The sequence below is a fragment of the Mus caroli genome, unplaced genomic scaffold, assembly GCF_978045245.1.
Source record: "Mus caroli unplaced genomic scaffold, Mus_caroli_1 scaffold_3, whole genome shotgun sequence".
Lineage (NCBI taxonomy): Eukaryota > Metazoa > Chordata > Mammalia > Rodentia > Muridae > Mus > Mus caroli.
In genome coordinates this window covers 37021496-37045062 of record NW_028227258.1, presented here as the reverse complement: position 1 = coordinate 37045062, position 23567 = coordinate 37021496, and the positions used below count along the sequence as shown (strand labels likewise).

The following is a 23567-nucleotide window of genomic DNA, read 5'->3' as shown; positions in this document are numbered from 1 at the left end:
CACACACACACACACACACATGCATGCATATTCTCTGCAATGAACTTTGTTCCTTCTAAAACTTTTGAGGTGTTGAAACAGTATGGATGGACACATCTATTTTTGAAGTGCTCTCGAGGCTTCCTCTGTGCTCTGGACCCTGAAGATTGGGCAGCTTCCAGGTTATATTTTAGTTCCGCTCACTGAAATATAACTTCCTCCACAGAGGGCTATCAAGTGGTCAGTGGACACAGTCTGCTGTTGTGCTGTTGTCCCCAATAGGGCTCTTGTCTCACACTTCTCTAGGAATGAAGTGGATAGACAGCGAAGAAGAATATAAACAGGAAGTCCTCACTGCCGCTTCAGATTTAACAGCCTTAAAGTGGGTTAAAAAAATTACTTTAAACAGATCATCACATGGGACTTAAAAGAAACCAGTTCAAACTGCCAGGGGCAGCAGGATGCTAGTACAGTGTTGAGAAGTACTATGGCGCAAAGCTCTGGAGGCTGGAAGCTGTCACAAAAACAGATCCTTGTCCCCAGCCAAAGTGTCACTACAGTATACATTATAGTCATCATATATCACCCCAGCTATCCTAACATGCTACAATTAACAGATATAACACCACCTACCTAACAGAGGACGTCACTGTGATGTGTACTGCAGTGGGCAGGTATAACGCCCTGACACACACTTACCTGTTCTGACACCTTGTCAGTGCAGGGTGTATGGCACCTCAGCAGATATCCCGCCACCGACCCTAATAGCTGAATGTCACTTCAGTGCACACTGAAGCTATCACCCTACCTACCCTAATTTCCAGTGGTCACTGCTGTGTGTACTAAAGTCAGCAGATGTCACCTCTGCTCCCCTAATAGCTGACATTGCTGTGCTGTGTGCCATCAGCTCACACAGCTTATGTAACTTGATGGTTCTATATTGTTGTCACTATAACTACTTGCAGGCCCAGTATAACTACTGGTGGGCACCTATGAGGGCTCAGCTCACTGTGACAACAAACAGCCTCTGGAGGGACACTTATGAATAAGTGAGTCTGTGCAGGTAACTGTGTCCAGGCAGGAAGGCTGAGTGGTGGTGCTGAGAATTCCTTTAGAAGTCACTGCTCAGCACTGCACATGTAGGCGAAAGACCTTAGTGTCCAGACCATACTCTACTTGTGTAATTGTATCTGTTATAAGAAAAGTCATCTTAAGCCAAGAGTGGTACCATGTATTTACATCTCAGTACTCAGGAGACAATGGCAGGAGAATTGCCAAAGGTTGAGAACACCCTGGTCTACCTAGAAAGTTCTAGGCCATACAAAGTGATATAGTGAGACCCTGACTCAAAAAGAAACCAACCAACCACCACTAGCAATAACAAAACAAGAAAAAAGTTTTTAAAAAAAAAGTCTTATTTCAATAACGGAATTGCTGAAATGTATCAAGATCAGTTTTTAGTAGGTCCTGAAATGGCATGGTAGAGTGCTGTGTCTGCTTGCTGCTGGCATTATTTGGAATGAGTAATATATTAATCCCTTCTATGGCATCAACACTCTGGCTTTAAGGTGCAGCGCTTGGACCAGGCTTGGAAGTTAATAGCTTAGAACTGACTGAGCCTCGAGTCTTCCAGTTAGAAACGTAGCTCTTGGGGAGCCGGACGACCAGACTGCCCTGTACCTCATTTCTCTCATCGGAAAAAATAGAAGTTACAATGTCAACCCTTTATATGGTGAGTGTGAGGATTAAATAAGTGAGTGTGTAAACAGTGTGACACAGAGGAAGCAAGCCCCACCATTAGTGGCTCTGTTTATTACACTCTGGCTGTTCTGTTTTCACAAAGCTTAAAAATGTCTATACTTGATATCAGCTTAAGATGTCCAATGCAAGGCTTTCAATTTTTCTATTCAAAATATATCTCTCAAGTGCAGAGTTTCTCATCCCTAAAAGAAAAAAAGAATACCATCTATTCAATGGTGCAAGCCATAAAAGTCTAAAAACCAACGGTCCCTTCAATTAGCCACCCTCATCCGATACATTTCTAAGAATTAGCAAATCTTGTCTCCAGAGTGTGACTAAAGCTTGTCTGTGCATCTGTCTCTCATTACTCCACTTTTAACATGAATTTCATGGATTTCAACGGGAATTTCCCAATTGGGTCTCCTGCTTTTACCCTCACCTTTTCCAGTCATGCTTGTTTTCTTTCTGTTTTACTCAAGAATTGCAGTGGCTTAGAGAAGTGGAGGTTGTAACTTTCCTCTAAGAACCCTAACCTCAGTAGCCTTGCGCAGTTGGCTAGTCTCCATGACTGGGCATGATGTACTCTTGTTGAGAGAGACAGCATTGGTTATCACTAAGGCGTGCGTGCCACTAGTGCACCCTGGGAGTACTTCCATGGTTGTCATTGTTGTGGTTCCCAGGCATCGCAGGCTGGGTAGGACTGTGGGTTACTTCCTTCCCTTGGCAGCCTTAACAGCACCCTTTGGCACGATCCTCGGAGTTATTCTCAGGTCAGACACACTTGTTTTCCCAACTTTTCAATACACAGATGACATTGGCTCACTTTCTGATTTAAAAAAAAAAATCAGAAAATACCATTTCCTCACGTTATCCTTCTGATACAGGAAGGCAGCTGAACAACATTTTGCCAACCTCTTTAATCCCTTCTCACCAAAATGCCCCCCTCCACTTTGTGATGCAGGCCACACAGGCCTCTTCTGGGTTTTGGATCGTGGTGTGTAAAAGCCTTTTTTAATTGCATAGAAAATCTCCAACTCCCTACAAAGGTGGGCGTCTTCCTGAGATCTTGGTGAAAAGTGCTTGGAAAATGTCTTAGTCAGGGTTTTACTGTTGTGAACAGACACCATGACCAAGGCAACTCTTATAAGGACAACATTTCATTGGGACTGACTTACAGGTTCAGAGGTTCAGTCCAGTATCATCAAGGCAGGAGCAAGGCCGCATCCAGGCAGGCATGGTGCAGGAGGAGCTGAGAGTTCTACATCTTCATCTGAAGGCTGCTAGCAGAAGACTGACTTCCAGGCAGCTAGGATGAGGGTCTTAAAGTCTATGGCCACAGTGACACACCTACTCCAACAGGGCCACACCCTTAATAGCAGATGCTGCAGACCTAGACAAGAGCCTGCTGAGGTGCAAAGGAACATGGATAGCAAAACTTGGGGAATGGACTGATGATAACCCTCTGGAGGAGTGGTGGGGACTGAGCAAGAGACTGGTTAGGACTGACAAGGCCAATGGCCTTCAGGAGGGCAGAAAAGAGGCAAGCGAACGTAGTTCAATATTACAAAGTCTCAGTGTGGGGTGTAACTATGAAGACCTGCGGAGGGAAAGACATGGCCTGAGGCCACTTTGATAATCCAAGTAGAGAGAGAAGAATGTGGAGTTGGAAGGGGGGTGGTAACATGAATGGAGTGTTTCTGTGCTCCACTGGGCAACTGTGGCCTAATGTACTTTCCTTATCGGTACAAAATACTGACAAAAACAACTTAAAGAAGGAATGCTTGAGATGGGATGCAGTCTATCACCGTGGGAAGGGAAGGCATTGAGAGCATCTCTGTCTATTGTGGTAGGAGCCTGAAGTAGTTGGGCTCATCCAACCCAACCTCTAACTAACAGAAGCAAATGATTCAATCTATGGCTTATTATATTGCAACTGTAGACAATGAGTAGTTACCATGAAAACCACAACTATGATTGCTATCTGCTCCTCCTCCTCCTCCTCCTCCTCCTCCTCCTTCTCTTTTTCTCTTTCTCTTTCTCTTTCTCTTTCTCTTTCTCTTTCTCTTTCTCTTTCTCTTTCTCTTTCTCTTTCTCTTTCTCTTTCTCTTTCTTTCTCTTTCTCTTTCTCTTCCTCTTCCTCTTCCTCCTCTTTCTCCTCCTCCTCCTCCTCCTCCTATTCCTCCTCCTCCTCCTCCTTGTCCTTCACACCACCTGGAAAATACCTCATACATCCTCAATACAGGTGTGGTGGCTTATTCATATTCTCAGCGCTCTGACAGGATGAGGCTGAAGAATTATCATGAGTTCAGGATGTGACTTGGCGACATGGCAAGTTTGAGGCTGATCTGGAATGCATAAGATGGACCCTATCCCCAGAACATAAACTAATTAACCAACCAACAACTAAATAAGTAAATAACAAGAAAGGAAATTCTTCATGTCTTCCTGAAGAGTGATTTGATGACTCAGGCAAATTATGCCACACCAATCAATCTCTACTCCATTTTTTTTTTGGTCTGATGATTTGAATAAGATCCTTCTTATATGAATATATAGTTTCTAGCGCATATGTCTCGGGCACAGATCTTCATATTGTTTATCTAAGGAGCTGCTTTTGTACGACACAGGTGATAAAATGGAAGTAATGCAGTAGAGTATGTGAAGACTTCTAATTATTTCCATTTGGCTAATAAAAATCACGGTAATGAAACTATTGTGACAGTCTGTTCGTCATCACACTGCTGACAGACCTGTGGGTCTCGAGCGTGATCTGTCTGGTGGGTATTATAGGCTAGCAACTTTCCAATGGCAGAGTTGCTCTGGGTAGACCTTTTGGCTGGCAATGCTTGTTGGGCTCTTTTGGAAGCAAGCATCATAGTATACATTTCCCACTGTGATGGTCACCTTTGTTTTGTGTTTCTGTATTTGGGGAGAGTTTTAGAATGGAGGTAATGATATACTGCCACCTAAAATCAGTCTCCAGTTGCCAATGACATCATCGTTGTCTGTAAAACAGGAAAGGAGGAGAGAGGTTATGTCTGGAGCAACACTGGCTTCAGTTTCCAGACATCCTGCACCTTATGACTGGAAAATGGCCTATAACACAGTGATATAAATGTTTGAAGATGGCATTGTACTAGGGTATATTAAGGGTGTTGTCTTAAATGTAGCAGTTGTGGGGTACAAAAGCTCTGAGATCATTTCTCTGTAAGAGCACAGCATAGAAAGTGAACCAGACTCCATTCTGGCTCCCTAAGCCCCGCCTCTGTGCCAGTGCTCAGCCCACGAGTAACTGTCCAAGTGTTTGAAAACCTAGCCAAGACATTATTATCTTCATCTTGGAAAGATAACTTTGGTTTCCTAGCATTTGAAAAACCAAGGACTCGGGATTATTTGACAAAAGATAAATCATCTTTCAGGAAGAGAATCTTCTCAATTTTCCTGAAATCTCATTATTTCAACTTGACAAATGGAATGTTTTTTAAAAAGTGTTACTATTCTGGTCACTCCTAACATTGTAATCACAAGTTCTCTGTGTTGGCAGTCAGGAAAGAGGCCTGTCCTGGGCTCACTCAGTAACCCCTGCTCTCCTAGAAATCAGCAAGTGGGTGGCTGAGGGTCACTGAGGATAACCCTCTGTCCTGTTGACAGGGACTTAAAGAGATAGCAGATGATAGTGACTGTGCTGGAGGTGGGAGCTAGCTGCGAGGGAGGGGCAAAGAGAGGAGGGCAGGGTGGGGAAGGAGGGGCCCCTGGGGACAATCTAGTTGACCTATTTAGTGCATAGAAGTGTTTTGAAGGTGAAGAACGTCTTTTTACTTGGAGAGAGTTGTTTGGTTATTGCCATTGTCTTCATATGTTTTCCGTTTGACTGCTGTACAGTACCTGAGTGAAAGGAAAGAGGGGCCATCTGAGTTGAGAAGTAGAGAGGCACTTACTTCTGAAAACAAAACCCAGATAATCACAAGACTGCCAAGGACAGTGCTCTGGTGAACTGAGTCCTCAGTGGTGGGAGAGACATTTATTATTATTATTATTTTTTAACTTACTCACTTTACATCCTGCTCACTTTACATCCCCTCCCACAATCCCCCATCCAAAAGAGCATGCATGAGCTGGACCTAGGCCTCCTCACACATATGTAGCAGATGTGCAACTTGGTCTTCAAGTGAGTCCTGAACAACTGGAGCAGGAGGGACATTCTTAACCCTGGGGAACCATAACCCCTCTCCCAGGGCAGCTGTAAAACCTGCAAAGTTGTTCATTTCTTTTTCATCCCTCGGAGTCTTACTCCAGAACATCCTTTCCCATACTTGAGAGAATTATGTGTTCCACAAGTAGGGAACCTGTCCTCAGTCTGCTACCTTTAGGCCACACTTTTTTTCTCCAGTCCCATTACAACATGGCTGTCCACTAGTCAACAAACTAAGCATATAAATAGGCAATGCTCCCTAGGTTTGGATCTTCATTTCTGAAGGCTTCTGAAGGTCACCCAAAGCTTTGGTTAAATCCATTTTTAATGTGTCTTCTTGCTAAGTTGTCTTTGTTATATGCTGCTGCTGTGATTCTCTAGGTAAGCAAGAGCACAGCCCTTCTGTGACAAATAGGGGCATCTAGCACTCCTTGATTAGTCATTTATGTATTTTTAAAACTCTTATTTTTTTATGCCCTTTGTACTAGCCCACAGAAAGCTGTGGTATGAACGAGATGCTGATTGACAAGAAAAACAACTAAATGTGCCTTGAAAAGAGGCCAGTCTCGGAGACTGGTAGCAGCCCTGAGAACTGCAAGGCACCTACACTTTGCTCTCTCTCTCTCTGTCTCTCTGTCTCTTTGTCTCTCTGTCTCTCTGTCTCTCTCTCTCTCTCTCTCTGCTTTCTTTTGAGAAAGGATATAAGTACATAGTCCAAGATCACCTCTGCTTTACCAAGTGGTCCCAACTGACCTTGAACTTTTATGTTCCTGACTCCACTTTCTTCCCCAGTGCTGGGATTATAAACATAGTCCATTATGCCCAGGCTTGTTTGTTTAGTTTTCTGTCTTGCTTCAGTAACAGTTGCTTCATCAAACTGAAGGCAGGGGCACACAAAACACAGACCCTTGCTTTCTAACATGTGCTCTAGGACTACTGTGTATGGAAGAAATATCCCCCAAAGAAGACGTGTAAGGCTCACGAATAATTCTTTCTAGGAAAAGGAGTTCTTTCTAATAAAAGTCTGGTTCCCATGCCTCCCTCTAGGGTTTTGTAGGAATACAGTAGAGAGCTTTAGGGGAAGGGTCAGAGCCTAAGATTATGCTATTATCTGGGTAGAAGTTATTCTAATTATTTGACAGTTTGGAGGAAACCTTACACTCACATCACCATGGTGTGGCGTTCCTACCGTATGAAGCCTTTTCAGACCTTCGAGGGAAAATCTAAAGTACAAAGGGCTGCGCAGGTGAGTCAAGCTTCTCCTCTTGGTACGAGAAAAGCTGGAGGAAAGCTTACAAAAGAGTTTAAGAGGAAAGCTAAGGAGAATGGCACCAGAAAGCCAGGCTCCAAGAAAGAAAAATAGGCCAGCCATGGTGAGATAATTTCATCTTTATGTGCCCATAATGAAATTGCTCGTTTTCCTTTTATGAAGGGGGAAGGGGACTGTGAGATTGTCCTGGAAAGATTAGCAGTCATGTTTATAAGGCTGTAGGCAATGAAACCTCGCTTCATGGTAACCCCTGTTCTACTCTACTGAGGAGTAAAACGCCACCAGTGTTGCGATTTCCCCAAGGCTGCTGAGATATGAGGATGTTCTACTGAGAGCTCACAACTCTGCTATTGTGTGCACTGGGGGACCATGGACCGTTCTCAGGGCTGCTACCAGTCTCAGAGATTGGCCTCTTTTCAAGGTTCATTTAGTTGTTTTTCTTGGCTTGGTTTTTTTGCTGACTTCTTAGGACACTAGGCAGGGACTTGAGTTTCCCCGGCCTTGGGCTTCCCTTTGGTTCATTATAGAAATGATGCTACCTACATCTGAATGTGTTTTAAGCTTATAGTTTGCTAAGCGTCAGAATCCTCAGGGGGGAAGGGAAGGAGGGGGGAGGAACACTTGGTACAGTAATTATATCTTAAGCCAGGCTAGCTGTCTGCCTCATCTTCCCCTGATCCTTTCTTCCCAGGGCTGGGGATTAAAGCCAGAGTGTCTAGCATGCTGGGCCAGCAGTCTACCACACTGAACTACACGTCAGTCCTGCTATTTTCTCTTAAGCCACATAAGCTTACTTCAATAATAAGGAAAGTTTTAAAGGTTTAAGTATGCTTTCGAACAATGACTCATTGAAGTATTTTATTGGAAAGCCAAAAATAGTCATTTTACTTAGTATTTACCAAAAATAAACAAATAAAAAATGTTAGAAAACTATGCTGTGTGATACTGGCTTGACTGGGAAACTCACATTCTATGTTTAATGATCCATAGGAAAAATCAAAGCCATTATGGAGGAAGCTATATATAAAATGACAGCTTCAGTTTCACATAGGTGAGACTTGGCTAGCCCCAAATGGACAAAGCATCACAAATGCTGGAACGGCACACTGACACAGTCAGGGAAATCATAGCCCAGTGGTTTTAGGATTTACCAGCATGCTTTCCACTCATGGACTGGCTCTGTTTATTCTTGGAATTGGTCTAATAGTTAAGAATAATGTCTAAAAAGTGTTTGGATTCTGTATTAGTTACTTCTCATATACGGACAAAATAACACTAAAAAAAAAAAAAAAAGCAACACTATTGAAAGTGTTTTGGCTCACAGTATTGGGGGTGGGGGGGTGTACGGTCCATCATAGCAAGGAAGTAACGGGCCACAGTGCTTCTGTAGCTGAAAAGCAGTGAGGGACAGGCTCAGTGACTCTCTCCTTTCTGAGAAGTCCAGAACTCAAGTTCATGGAGTGGTCGTACCTCAAGTTAGGGTGGGTATTTCTGACTCCATTGACTTTGAAGACCCCTCTCTCACAGCTAGAAGCTAACTATAACATAGATAATCTCTCACAGGAGGACCACAGGGCTTGTCTGGTAGATGATTCCAGGTCCTGTCAAGAGAACAACAGGAAGCATCACAGACTCTACACTTCCTTTTGTTTTTCTATGCTGTTCTTTGGTTTGTGAGACAGGGTTGGCCCAGGGAGTGGCACTATTTGGAGGTGTAGCCTTGTTAGGGTGGGTGTGGCCTTGTTGGAGGAAGTATATCACTGTGCATGTGGGCTTTAAAACCCTTATCCTAGATGCTTGGAAGCCAGTGTTCTAGCAGCCTTCAGATAAAGATGTAGAATTCTCAGCTCCTACTTCACCATGCCTGCCTAGAAGCTGCCATGCTCTTGTCTTGACGATAATGGACTGAACCTCTGAACCTGTAAGCCAGTCCCAATTAAATATTGTCCTTATAAGAGAAGCCTTGGTTATGGTGGCTGTTCACAGCAGTAAAATTCTAACTAAGACAAGGGTCTTGCTATGTAGGCCAGGATGGCTTAGAACTTGTGATCCTCATGCTTCAGCAGCCAACGTTTTGGGATTACAGGCATGTGCTACCACTCCTGGCTGGACTCCAGCTTCTTATTGTGTGAAGTTGACTGTATCTTGAAGTGAGTTTTGATAGGAGTTTTTGAATGTTATAGTAATATTCTTTGCTTGGCCAAAGTTCAAATGCTACCTTGACTGTACATGTAAATTAAGCATAGCTATGTGCTTCCTCTGAAAACTCAGTTCTAGCAAAGAGCATGACAGAGTTGGTACAGCCTAAGTCCTTGCTTTGGATATCTAATCAGGCCCCTTATCTTCCAACATCCGCAGAAGACTTCTGAACACTTTGGTCTGTCAGCAGCAAGCACCCTGTTGGTTTGGCTTATCCAGACTCTTCATGCCCCAGTGTCCTTAGCTATCCCCCTCCCCCATGTCCTCCCACTTGTCCCTTCACAAGTCATCCCTGCCATGCTGTGTTTGGAATTGAATGCCATCTCTTTCCCTACTGCAAGGCTCCAGGGCTGCACTTCTTGCACCTGATACTGAATCAAGCCTCTGCCAGGCTTTAGCAAATGTTACAGAATGATGAAAAGAAAAGAAAAGAAGAGAAGAGAAGAGAAGAGAGGAGAGGAGAGGAGAGGAGAGGAGAGGAGAGGAGAGGAGAGGAGAGGAGAGGAGAGGAGAGGAGAGGAGAGGAGAGGAGAGGAGAAGAGAAGAGAAGAGAAGAGAAGAGAAGAGAAGAGAAGAGAAGAGAAGAGAAGAGAAGAGAAAAGAAGAGAAAAAAGAGAAGAGAAGAGAAGAGAAAAGGAAAGAAAAGAAAGGAAAGGGAAGGAAAAGAAAAGAAAAGAAAAGTAAAGAAAAGAAAAGAAAAGAAAAGAAAAGAAAAGAAAAGAAAAGAAAAGAAAAGGAAGAAAAGGAAAGACATAAACAAAAAAATGAGTTAAAATGTTGCCATGCAGTACGAAATCATTACACTGTGTCTGGATGCTGTGTTGGAAAAAAAACAACAAAACAAACAAACAAACAAAAACTAAATTCACAGACCAAATACTCAACAAGAATAAATCTCTTTTGCAATGAAAAATAACTCAAAATGAACTTTACATTCAAAGAAACAATAAGCCTCTTGACTTGGTTTTCAAGTTACATTTATTACTAATCTCATTTGGATTTTTCAGTCCAAATCTTTCACATACAGCCTTTGAGGACAGAGAGAAATAGAAATAACAACCTAATAGGAACGTGTGACCTGTGTAGCAGTTTCTTCTACTTTGAATAGAATCCAAGTGTGAAAATCCTTTTCTTAAGAAACAAACATTTCTGCAATTTCCCCCCATTATAACGGTCCCTAATTGATACACTCTTTTCTCCTAAGTTTTAAGTCATTAATACACATGCATATCTGTGATTAAGCCCCACTAAGTGCATGCTCTTCAAGGTGCATGATGCTGCCAAACATGAGACAGCCTCAAAAACAAAGGGACTAGAATCTGTGTAGCCACCACACTCAGAGTTCAAGTTAAAATTATCTACTAAGGTTTCACACCTATGCAATGATACAATGTTTAAACTTGGATGGGAGGCAATGCCTGATTAGTGTCTCTGACTGTGCTCAACCTTTAGTAAGACACTATGTAGCTTCTGATGATTGAAATATATCTGCAGCAAATGTGGTGTAGCTTTTAAAGCCACAACTCTTCTGTGCAAGGGCTATTGCTTGGAAAATGAGACCAACTTGTTTTATTCTTCTTAAAAAGGTAACATAACATCCCACCCTAAAAGCCAGATCTTGGGGTGGCTGAATGTCAGTCATGGAACTGTATCACTTTCTAGTCTGCAGTGGTAGTATTGTATTCAAAGGCATCTACACAATTTGACTGTGTTGAAGCATCACTGTGTGCTAAAGATATTCATGTCCTTGTGAAGAAAATGTGCAGCCTTTCTGTTGCATAGAATACATTCAGATAGCTCAATATCAATGCTAATTTTGGTGTGGTACAAGCAAAAGATAAGTGCATTTTATAATAATATCTAAGATATCTGCTCCTTGAATCAAATGAGTTTTAGCAAAGAGTGTGCTGTGAGTCAACTGGTGGCAATAAAACCTAGTACTTACAAAAGAAAGTAGCAGGAGAGAATGTGGACCCATTAAGTAACATCTTTTCTTTTAATCCTCCATTTCTAAAACTAGCCTAATCCAGAATGACTTAAACACCTAGTGATAAATTTGATGACAAAATTGAAGCCAGTAAGGATCATATGTTCACACTTCTTAAGACTCCAGTGGCCTAACATTATTCTTTTAAGATTCTATACATAAAAAAAAACCCTCATGGATGCCAAGAATTATATTTTATACTTTAAGGGAATTAACACTATATTGATTTAGACAAATTAACAGTGAAAGCTTTTGCTCTAGTTTTTATAAAACGTGTAGTTCAGGCTGGCATGGAATTTTCAGCAACCTTTTTTCTTCATCCCTCAGAGTGATGCAGGCATAAGGCTAGCAATCATATTTTGGGAAGTAGTTATCTATCTCTTTGCTGCAAGATTGAACAAATTAGCATGTGGCCACTCTTGCCACTTACTGAGAATTCTTCAATTTTCTTTTTTGTAACTTCTAATGCAACAGACTGTCTGCCTCCTCATAGTCCGTTTTTATTCTGTGGGAGATACCATCATGATGATAAGATGAAAGGAAAATAAAGCAAAATTATCATGTTTGAAAAGCCAAGCAGAATTTTTAAATTAAAAAAGACTCTGAATAAACTTGATAATGATATGAACTACTTTGAATTCCCTTGTAGTTAACACTTTTAGGTATGTTGGTAAGGAGCTGGTGTTGATCTGTTCGTGGTCATGCTTATAAGGCTGGGTTGGTTAGTGGAGAGGCAAGTTAGCTGCCTAACTTCCTCTGTACAGCTCAGAAGCAGCCCTTGTGTGTATACTTCTCCTGTTTATTTCTATAAGCGATCAGGCACATCAGTTGCACAATGACAGGCACATTCATCTACTACTTCCTTAAATCCATGAATAGTTTTATCTTTACATCAATCTTCACTCCACATACACGAAACCAGCCACTTAGAAATTCCTTTTGGGATCTTTAGTGACGCATTTCTTGGCACTAATGACCTCGTCCACTCCTAAAGTTAATCTGATATCTATGTGATTAGCCACCACAAACAATGCATCAAAGGTCATTCAACCGAGAAGATCTCGAGATAGCAGAATTGTAAAGAACCTAAGCAATTAGACAACCCAGCCTTCTCATCTGACGAATGAGAACACTTCAGCTCATGTCTTCCCGTCTCGGGCTGCTGGCTTTAAATAGATTGGAAATAAATCTAATGCCTAGATGTGTGCTTTCCATACATTGCAGTTTTCTTCTAAGTCCATATGGCTTGTGTAGTAACCTCACCCTGACATATTCCTGTCTTAAAAACATTCCCACCCTGTCCAGGCACAGTGGTGCCCACCTGAAATCCTAGCACTGCATAGGTTGAGGCAGGGTGGAACCATGAGTTTGAGGATAGCCTGGGCTCCAAAAGGGGTACCACACCAGTCAGGGCTACACAGTAAGGGACTGTCGCAAACAAACAAAAGAAGAAGAATAGAACATTTCCATTTCAGCCTTCTAATTCATCTGAACTACACCTAACATGTGTTAGAGAAATGTTTGAAATAACACCAAGGAAATTCTTTTCTGTATGATTATTACTTCTTGTGGGCTTGCCTTAGAAATTTGTCCTTATAGAAAGGATGGGAACCAGCCAGAGGAAAGTCTAGAGGCACGGGGACAGGCAATGGGGTGACAGGTGGATTTGAACAAAGTAAATGGCAAATGCATGTTATATTTATACAAAGAATTTTATATTCCTCACTATTAGAAATACTGGTAATCACTACATTCTAGTCTAATAATTTTTTTTATTGGCTAAGGCATGCAGAAGAAAATGTTTGGATTTGTTGTCTTTACACGAAGACAAAGTTGAGTTGCATGGGGCTTCTTACAAATGAAATTAATACTTTGAATTTTTTTATATAAGTGCCAGAATATCAATGCAAGAAAGTAATCCTTTTGAGGCAAGGTCTTAGGTACCCTAGGCTGGCCTCAAACTATGTGCCTGAGAATTTTCTTGAATTGCTGGTTTCCTGACTTGTCTCATATGCACTGAGATTACGGGTGTTTGCCACCACGCCCTGCCCACTCTGACTCTTGTCTACCTAGCAGTTCCTTAGGCATTGGCAGATAAGGAAGTGATGCACGCTTGTGTGTTTACACACATGTACACTCAGAGAAATGATCTGTGAGAGCCACTGAGGACTAAACGTGGGTTTAAGTCTATTTTTAAAAATAAAGAACCCTACCACAGCTCTCTAACAACAAAATCCACACAATTGTCACACAAGCTTTCACGGTTGGTGTCTCCGCCCCCTTGGGTGTGGGTTATAGTCATAACCACCCAATGGAAGACAATATTCAGACCTCGTCTCCATGGACATCGCTTTCAAATCATTTCTGGACTCCTGCCTATAACACACATATGGCAACTGGGAACTATATAAGGAGTGGCTAGACACATGGCTGTTGACTGGGGATGGGGCAGGATACTCTTGCCTTTCCGAAAAGCTCATGTTGGTCTTCTGAGTTTGAGGGACAAAGGACAGTCTCTCTTTCCAGTCCTCTTGGGACCCTGGAGACACCTTCCTCCGAGCTGCGGAGACTACATGCGCCACGATGGATTCCTGGATGTTCCTGGGTCTGAAGGCATCATCCACTAGACCGAGAGGGGACCTGGCTGCTGCTTCCCAAGGTGTCGGTCTCTTGTTAGCTTTCTCCAGCTCAAAGGTTGGTTTGCTGGAGTAACTGTAAGCAGACTGGTACAGCCAGGGAGATGCAGAAATGATGGGCGGGGCCGATCTTCCAGGGAGAGAAAGGGAGCGCCCGTTCTCCTAAAAACAAACAAAAAGTTAATATAGTCCATTCTCTTCTGTTTGTGCTTATTATTACTACAAAGCGCTCATAGCACCACTACCGAGCACTGCACAGATTAAAGCCCTGAAGTGCCCCGTCCTGAAGCCTGGACAGATTGTCTCACTTAACATATTCTGCCTCTGGTCTGCTGAGTGATACCCATACTCCTCATTTGGCCCTCTTTGTTGTTTTCCCGTTTTGCTCTCACAGTTCAAACTGCTGCCATGTCTTTCCCAGGAGTAAGCTCATAGCAGGAACCCTGACACCAACAGGATCTGCCCATCTCTCTGCCTCCCACCCCATCCCCACCGCGACCCCAGACCATCTGCTTTACTCCTGCCCTGCTTCTCCTGGCATGAAGTAAACAAACCAGGGACAATGGCAGAAATGGGCTGGAAACTCCTACAATTTTTACTTTTTCTGCATGACTTTTAACTGCCTGCCTTCTTTTGGTCGACTGAATGCAATAAATGCTGCTTATGAAGGGGTAACCAGTGTAAAAGAAGGGCGGGGCCCCTCTCTTCTCAGAATCTATTTGTGTGAAGAAGACCACTCCACGTGAGTTTTTAATTCTCTGTCTCTCCGTATCTCTGTCTCTCTGTCTCAGTGTCTCTGTGTCTCTGTCCCTGTCTCTCTTTGACCATCTCCCTCTCTTTCTCTCTCTTGCTTGTTTTGGAGAGATGGTCTCATTCTGAAGCCCGAGTTGAGCTCTGGGAAATCCTACTGACTCAGCCTCTCCAGTGCCAGCTAGGAACGTAAGCCTGAGCCACCAAGCTCTTGTGGGTTTAGTTCTTAAGGGTGAGACATGGTCTGTGTCTCATTTGCATTTTGGCTCCATTTTTCTTTTTAATATTCATTCCATTCCAGAGTCTTTCAGAGTTCTCTGCAACATTCCTCTGTGCTTGCTAAATACTCTGTTTGAATAATCCATAGCAGTGCGGGTTGTTGGAAGTTTTGTTCACCCTCTACCCTTCTGCTTTTCTAGGACACTCGCTGCTAGCTAGCCTGTTAATGTTCTCATTCTTCACTCTTGTTTATATGAGACTTACTTAGACAAACTGTAAAAGAAGAGGAGGAGGAGGAGGGGGGAGGAAAGAAAGAAAGAAAGAAAGAAAGAAAGAAAGAAAGAAAGAAAGAAAGAAAGAAAGAAAGAAGCAGCAACAGCAAGGAAAAATGAGTCAACTTTGAAAGTATCAAAGTATCAAAGCATCAAAGCATTGTTTCTTAACCTGGCATGTTGGTGTTGCCTATAATCCTTGCACTTAGAAGCTGGAGGCAGAAGAACAGGAGTTCAAGGTCAGTCTTGGTTTTATAATGTGTTAGAGGCAAGCCAGGACAACATGAGACTTGTCTCAAGAAAAGAGAGGAGAGAGAGAGAGAGAGAGAGAGAGAGAGAGAGAGAGAGAGAGAGAGAGAGAGAGAGAGAGAGAGAGAGAGCCTTGTTGAATAAAAAGCCAGACTTGAAGTTAGATTCCAAGTTCCCAGTTTCCAACCATTTCATTCTTATCCGACTACATGGATAGCAATACTGGATTTGACTAAGATGTCTCAGGCTCAGCTGGGTTGTTTTTCAGCATGCCCTTTCTTCCCCATGCCACATGGGCACACACGGGAGATGACTGAGTCTTGATCTGTGTATGAAGAGATGTCAATATTGTAGGGGCTGGTTCTCTCGTCGGAGTCACTAAAACTTGCCTTTGACGTTGCACCCTGGCAGAAGTTCGTTTCTATTAATGTCCTTATCTTAATCCAGAGCTACAGGCAAACTCTCTTGATTATAGAGCCAGCAAGGGTGGCAGTGGTTTTTGCCACCTTTGGCCTACATCTACATTTTATAATTTGACAAGATCTACCCATATTTTATATTACTCATGTATAGATTCATAAACTTACTTAACATCTTTTATGAAATATCTAATACTGCCAAACACTGTTCTATGAGCTAAAAACACAAAGACAATAAGATCTGAGCCCTGAAACCCCAGATCCAGCACCATTTGAATTCCCATGGCATGTCTAACAATTACCCAGTGAACAGACACTCTACCTGTTTTGTCAGAAAGAAAGAGGTTCTTATTTTTATTTATTTTTTACTCTGTAAAAAGACTGTCTTTGAAAGAGTAATAGCTGAGCCACAGCATAGGTCTGTGCCTCCCTTTGTCAGAGCTACAAAAGGGATGAACAACTTTAGTTTCCGAAGTGCAGGGAAAATTCTTAGATTCCAATGCTACTACAGAGGCTCATCTGGTTGGGCACAGCTCTTTCAGCCCATGCTGTTGTTCACAACAACACAATTGAGGGGACAGTAACAGATGAAGGAATCCAGGACTCTATGGAAATGCAGGGCAGACTGAATTCACACACACGTACACACACATACACACAGATACAAACACACATACACACATGCATATACATACATACACATAAACACACATACATTTATACATAAACATACTCATACACACACATACATACATATATATACACACATACATACACACATACACATATATACACTTGCATACACACTTACATACACATACATACATATACACACACACATACACACACATGATGTGACTGTACACACTACAGGGATGTATATACATATCACTGGCTGAAAGAAATGTATTTTCTCCTCCTTCTCCCAATTCACTTAGTTTGAAAATCTTCTTAGAAATTGAAACTTAATAGAAATTAAAATTTCTAAGACTTTTCAGTGATACCCTAATATGAAGGATGAGGCTTTTTGTTTTCAGCTAAAACATAAATGTTAATTAGTCAATTATGAACAGAGAAAAGTAAAACTCTGAGGTGTGTTTATAAAAGAGAAAGTCAGGGTTTTATGGGAGGGGGATTAAAAATCTTATTGAGCGCTGGAGAGATGGCTCAGAAGTTAAGAGCACTGGCTGCTTTCCCAGAGGTCCTGAGTTCAATTCCCAGCAGCCACATGTAGTTTACAACCATTTATAATGGGATCCGATGCCCTCTGCTGGCTTGTAGGTGTATATGCAGATAGAATACTCCTATACATAAAAATAAATCTTCAAATGAATCATATTGAAAGTCAAATGAAATTCCATGTGGAATGCATGTTTGATGAGTATGAAGGCACCGTGGATTGTGCGATGGAAGAGAAGCCTGTCTCCATGAATAAACTGACGATTGTTCTTTACATGGTCCCACCACATGTGCCTTTATTGTCCATTAGCTGCTAATCATGAGGGGATAAACGTTTAGATTATCTTAGGTAGAAGATATAATCACAATATAAATAACTCGTTTTTAGGTACATAATTGTTTTGCATACGCCCGAAAGACCAAATGCTTCTATTCTCACATTTGCCTAAATCCCTAATTTTAATCTTCATGCCTTGTTTGTTGGTATTGTATCCTTTTGTCCATCTCTGTCCAGGCTCCTGCTGCCCTCTACTTAGCTGCTAACTGAAGCCATGAGACATGCCTTGATCCAGAAATGACTAAAGGACCCGAAAATACCAGAGGTATTTCTTCAGTTTTGAAGTTTGCTGGTGTGGTAGAACGCCAGCCTAACCCTGTGGACTGTGGCCTCTCCTGTGTGCTTTATTGTTATCAGAGGAATCAAAGAATGCCATATTTTAGTGTATATGTGTATGTGTGTGTGTGAGTGACACGCCACTTCCTCAGTGTGGAGGTTAGAAGACAGTTTTCAAGAGTGGGTTCTTTCCCCCTGTGTGATGGAGGACTAAATTCACAGCAGGCTTGCATGGCAGCTGTTTTTACCCACTGAGCTGTTCTGACTAGCCCAGATGAAGGATTTTTTTTTTTTTTTTTGGCTAGAGAGTATTTATCATTTATCAGTAACTAATCTGTCAAGATGGCTTTCCTGGTGACCCCGTCTAATTGTTTCTCTTTGCTCCATTATCTTTGAAGTTGTGTTTAACAAAGGGAAAGAGATTTTTCCGTTGCCCAAACCAAACGGGTTCTGGCATCCTGTTTACCTCTAAGGACAGTTCTGTAGCTATTCGAGTTGCCCAGACCAGTCTTAAAGGCTCCACCTCTGTCTAAGCTCTAATTTTAACTTTAAGAGAAGGGGTTCCTGTCCTTTCTCCATGTACTCTTGAGGCTTTTCTGCTGTAGGGTGGGGTAGGGTAGGGCTCTCTCTCTCTCTTTTCCTCTCCCAGCTTGCTAACTCTGACTCCTTGGTGTAATGGGCAAGGATAAAGAAAAGCAAAGAGAAAAGGAGGTTTTTTCAGCAACCCCATCTTCGGGCTTTTAGGTCTTGGAGACAGACAGTTTGAGAGGGGGAGATTTCATAATAAAGACACAAAGACTGCTCCCTGACGACCTAGCCCATGGTTCTTAATTCTTGCTTAATGTGGAGTGGTGTGTGTGTGTGTGAGAGAGAGAGAGAGAGAGAGAGAGACAGAGAGACAGAGAGAGAGACAGAGAGACAGAGAGAGAGAATGTGTGTGTGTGTGTGTGTGTGTGTGTGTGTGTGTGTGTGTGTGGTGGCACACACCTTTAATCCCAGCACTTGGGAGGCAGAGGCAGGCGGATTTCTGAGTTTGAGGCCAGCCTGGTCTACAAAGTGAGTTCCAGGACAGCCAGGGCTACACAGAGAAACCCTGTCTCAAAAAAAAAAAAACAAAAACAACCCCCCCCCAAAAAAAAAAAACAAAAACAACCCCCCCCCCAAAAAAAAAAAAACTAGAGTTATTTAGAAAGAGGAACCTCAGTTGAGAAGATACCATCACCAGATTGCTTGACGGCAACTTTGTAAGGCATTTTCTTGATGATCCTGTGATATGGGAGGAGTCATCCCATTGTGGGTGGTGCCGTTCTTGGACAGGGTGTCCTGGGGTGTATAAGAAAGCAGGCTAAGCCAGAGGGAGCAAGTCATAAGCAGCCTTCACCCATAGCCTTTGTTTCAGTTCCTGCCTCGGGTGCTTGCCCTGACCTGCTCAGTGATAGAGTGTGACCTGGGAGCGCTAAGATGAAGCGAACCTTCTTTCCCGGGTTGCTTTTGGTCTTCCTACTTCATCTCAGCAACAACTGATACATGAGCCGTTTCTGTGCATTCTAGGAGGTAATTTGTAACTCTTCTGGATTCAGTTAGGAAGCTGTCTACTTTAGCTTGTAGCTAGCTGCTCGGACCCATCTGCCCCCTCAGGAGCCTGGAGACTGCCAGTCACCTCTGGTTTGCTCCTGACCTCTCCTGGTCCATGGGGAAACACATATCATTTGTGGGCACGAGGCAGCAAACTTCCTGGTTCTTTGCCAAAACTGCTTGCCAACCTGTGCTCTCCCTTTCCAGATTCCCTGAGTGTGTCAGGTCACAGCCCTCTCTGACCCATCAGCTGTCCTCACACCGCCTTTCAGGTCAGCTCATCTCAGACTCCACTCAAAAATTCTTCTCCTACATGGTCTGAAGTGAAGGCCAGGGTTTCTGAGCTCCTGCCCTCCACTGTCTGTGTCCACGTTCTGATACGTACAGTCACATGGACCTAGCTGAGGATGTGAGCCCTGCAGAAGTAGCGCGCCATTGTTATCTTTGTAAAGCCTACTGCTCTGTTCTGAACTCGGGTTAGTGCGCAGCCGCTCCTCTCTGGGGTTTCTTGGCTAAGACGCCAGCTTCACTATCATTCTGCATGCATGGACACGCCATTTCCAGCCAGCTAAGTACAAAGCCCTTTATCATAATTTTCTGTGTTAAAATATGGGCTAAAAATGGAATAGAATTTTAGTCTACAAATTATTTTCAAGGAAAACGTCTAGAAACTTTCAATGGTCTTAAGAGGAGAGACTTTACAACTTGCTCAGGTCCTGCCTTGCAGAAAAGGACTAATTTCCTTCCAGGGCATCATGCATCCTTGGCCTGGGGACTTCCTCCTTATACTGAACCATGCCTCCGTTCCTGGCTTTACCTGGTTGTTGATCCTGGTGCCTCAGAAACACAATCTCTCAACACTTTTTTTCTCTTCTTTCTCCTTCTCTCCAGTGGTTGGTTGGTTGGCTCAAAGCAGGTCTCACTCTGTAACTGAGGTTGACCCTCTGAGTGGACCTTCTATCTTAGTCCCCTGAGTGCTGGCTGGGCTTACAGACATGACTTAGCACAGCCAGCTGTCGTCTACTTCTTTACAGACATTAGGTTCTAACTTCTGCCACTCAATACGCATTTGGTCACTTTCACCATCTTGTCCCTGACTTCCATTTTCTATGTTCTTCTTTCAGTTTGTCGAGTAAGGTTAATGTAGAAACATTTTGAAATACACGCACACACACATGTGCGCATGTACACACATACCTGTGTGTATTCACACATACCCAGAACCAACCTGGGGGCTAAGTAAAACTATCCTTCGCTCTGCCCGTGGGTCCATGCCATCTGGCAGATGACAATAACTTACATGGGTCAGTCAATCCTATATTTAGAGCATTTGGTTCTTTAACCCATAAGAGTACACGCTAATCCTTTTATGTGTACCAATCTTAAAATAGCTCAATATTTTTAATACAGTAAAGACTACAAGATGCTCACTGAACTCATGAGCTAGGTGGGGTAATATATCCCACAAGAGGAGCGAATACTAAATAATATTTTTCTACTTTTGCCTTTAATTATAGCTGACATGAATATATTGTTTATTATTGTGTATCAGGCAGTGCGTGTTCATTGCTTCTGTGGACAGCTTCATGCAATCCTCAACACGGACCCATGAACCGGACACTATCATCATCTCTGTTTTCTATCTGTGTACCTCTTGCACTTGAACAAGGTAAGTAGCCTCCCCTCAGGTCAAAATCTAAGGACAGTTAGTGTGGGGAGCTGAGCACAGGAAGTCTCATAGTAGAGGTCTTTTTCAGTCCTTTTTCTTTCTCTCTGTCCTAAGAATTGAACTCAGGGCTTTTCTTATCCTAGACAACTGTTCTGCCACTGAGCTATGCCTGGGTTAGAGGTTTTTTTGTTTTTAATTTATTTTTTTATATTCCATATTTTATCACCCCCCCATCTACCTTCGACTGCTCCACATCCCACACCTCCTCCCCACTCCACCCTGTCTCCATGTGGATGTCCCCACCTCCACCCCACCTGACCTCTAAACTCCCTGGGGCCTCCAGTCTCTTGAGGGTTAGGTGCATCATCTCTGAATGAACACAGACCCGACAGTCCTCTACTGTATGTGTGTTGGGGGAGCCTCACATCAGCTAGTGTATGCTGTCTGTTTGGTGGTGCAGTGTTTGGGAGATTTCAGGGGTCTAGATTAATTGAGACTGCTGGTCCTCCTACAGGAACAATCTCCCTTCTCCTCAGCTTCTTCCAGTCTTTCTCTAATTTGACAACAGGGGCCAGTTGCTTTTGTCCATTGGTTGGGTGCAAATATCTGCATCTGACTCTTTCAGCTGTCACACCTGTAATCTCAGAATTCAGGGGACAAAGGCAGGAGGATCCCTGCAAATTGAGGACAGGCCTGGGCTACATAGTGGTTTCCAGGCCGGCTAGAGCTCCATAAGGATTCCTGTCTCAAAGAGAACAAACTCAAGCGTTTATCATTCATAGTAGAATGTTAGACTTTACGGAAAGCAAAATGTGAAATTGCACGGGGAGACATTTGTAAAACAAACAAACTAAAAACCAACCAATCAAACAACAAAACGTTGGACTCTGATCCTGGAGCTGGATTGGTAGAGGACTTGCCTAACGTACATGAAGAATCGGTTAAAATCATGATGACCTAGGCCTGTAATTCCAGCACTTGGGAAATAGAGCTAGAAAGGTCAAGGTTCAAGGTCATCACCAGATGCAGAACAAGTTCAAGGTTGTCCTGGGCTACAAATAACACTCATACAGCAATCATTTCTCATAACATTTAAATCATTGAAAACAATCTTAGGACTTTTGGAAGCAACCATTTAAATTCTGTGCTAATCAATACTGGTTATTGGTGACCAGCATACAGGAACTATTCACAGATCACATTTAGATGCGTCTCTGTCCCTTGCTGGTGAGACACTTCCAGGCTCTGCACTCAGGATAGAAACACAGAGGGGCTAAGGGCCATTCTCAACTTTTTATCAACCATCTTTTCAGGTCAATTAAATGTTCTTGATTTATGTAGCTTGTTAACAAGACAGCTTACTTAGTTGGTTTCTTACTGAACTACGTGGTAATGAATTTAGCAGGGAAATGCCATCTCAAGTGTACTTCTAACAAGAAAGGCAGTTCTAAAGCAATGGGAACTGTTGTAGCAGCCAGAGGGGTTGAACCTGATACAGGTTTTCAGATTCAAAATATTTGATCTCATAAACACTGCACAAAGCTAAAACAATTTTCTTGGCTGAAATCTTGCTTACCCATGCACCACGGAGAAAGCATTTCAACTTGACAAATATTATTTCAACTCCTCTGGTACCTTTCTCTTTTAAGCACATAATCAGAAAATACGTTTTGCAAACATACTCTTTATCACGAGCAGCTCTCGAGAGGTCCAAAGCAAGTAAATAGGAGCAGAGTGCATTTCCTTGGCCTTTAAGCCATTGATTAGGATCTCTGAGAAGCAGAGGTCCTAGGAGAGGTGGGCCAATGGAAGCAAGCATGCAAGCGCAAAGACCATCCCAGTTTTCCATTTGCAGTCAGCACCATTCCTCCCCGTTCTATACGTCTACACACTGATTGGTCGGAAATCTCTAGAGGGGGCTGACCTCACTACACTTCCAGTACCTTGTGGTTTGTCCTGACTTCCACCACTGCCCTGTTGGGCTGGGCCATCGAGAGCCCTGTTGGATCAGCGCTGCATGTCCCTACTTCCACCCTTGCTTCTTCTACTTGATTTTCAGGGTCCCGCTCTTAACTGCTTGTTCTAATTCAAGTTAGATTATGACACTCAGCTCAATGATGAAAACTCTGCTATGGCTTCCCACTCCATGGAAGGAAAAGCCTGAGGTCTTTTGTTGGCCCATGCATAGCCAGCGAAATCTGCCGCGTCCTCGGTGCATCTCTGTTTGCAATTCCTGAGACACTAGACATTCTCGTCCCTGAGATCTGATCCTTCTGTTCGGAACACAATGCCCCAGATGCAGAGTGTGACATCTCTGTCCTTCCTCAACTGTCATGCAATCTGTTGTGAATTCCATCTCTCTCAAAGCTCACCTCTGTCTGTCTGTCTGTCTGTCTGTCTGTCTGTCTGCCTGCCTGCCTGCCTCCCCTTAGGTGTATACTCAATTTAACATGAGAAATGTTTTTCTTAATCATTTCACTTTTCTCCTGGAGAAAGAAATTAAGGTCTGCAGTCTATCTAAGGGCAACGGTTTCAGAAAACAGTCCTAAAGTCTGGGCACAGAGGCTTAGGCCAACAGCCCCAGCATTCAGAAAGCTGAGTCAAGAGGATTGGGAACTA

The 23567-nt window shown here is 43.0% G+C and overlaps 1 protein-coding gene and 1 long non-coding RNA gene across 3 annotated transcripts in view; one reads left to right on the top strand and one right to left on the bottom strand.

Annotated features, from left to right (window-relative positions):
- The window catches only part of LOC147005454 (uncharacterized), a 36276-nt gene that overhangs the window by 8194 nt on the left and 4515 nt on the right, over nt 1–23567 (top strand). Inside the window, exons 3-4 of the long non-coding RNA XR_015046671.1 lie at nt 17606–17693; nt 20832–20948. This is a non-coding gene — a long non-coding RNA (uncharacterized LOC147005454). The remainder of the gene's footprint in view (nt 1–17605; nt 17694–20831; nt 20949–23567) is intronic.
- Synpo2 (synaptopodin 2) overlaps nt 10352–23567 on the bottom strand; it is a 158745-nt gene continuing 145529 nt past the window's right edge. For both annotated transcript variants that reach the window (XM_021158903.3, XM_085835553.1), the window contains exon 5: nt 10352–14165. In XM_021158903.3, the coding sequence (XP_021014562.1) occupies nt 13626–14165 (540 nt within the window). In that variant the 3' untranslated portion in view covers nt 10352–13625. The remainder of the gene's footprint in view (nt 14166–23567) is intronic.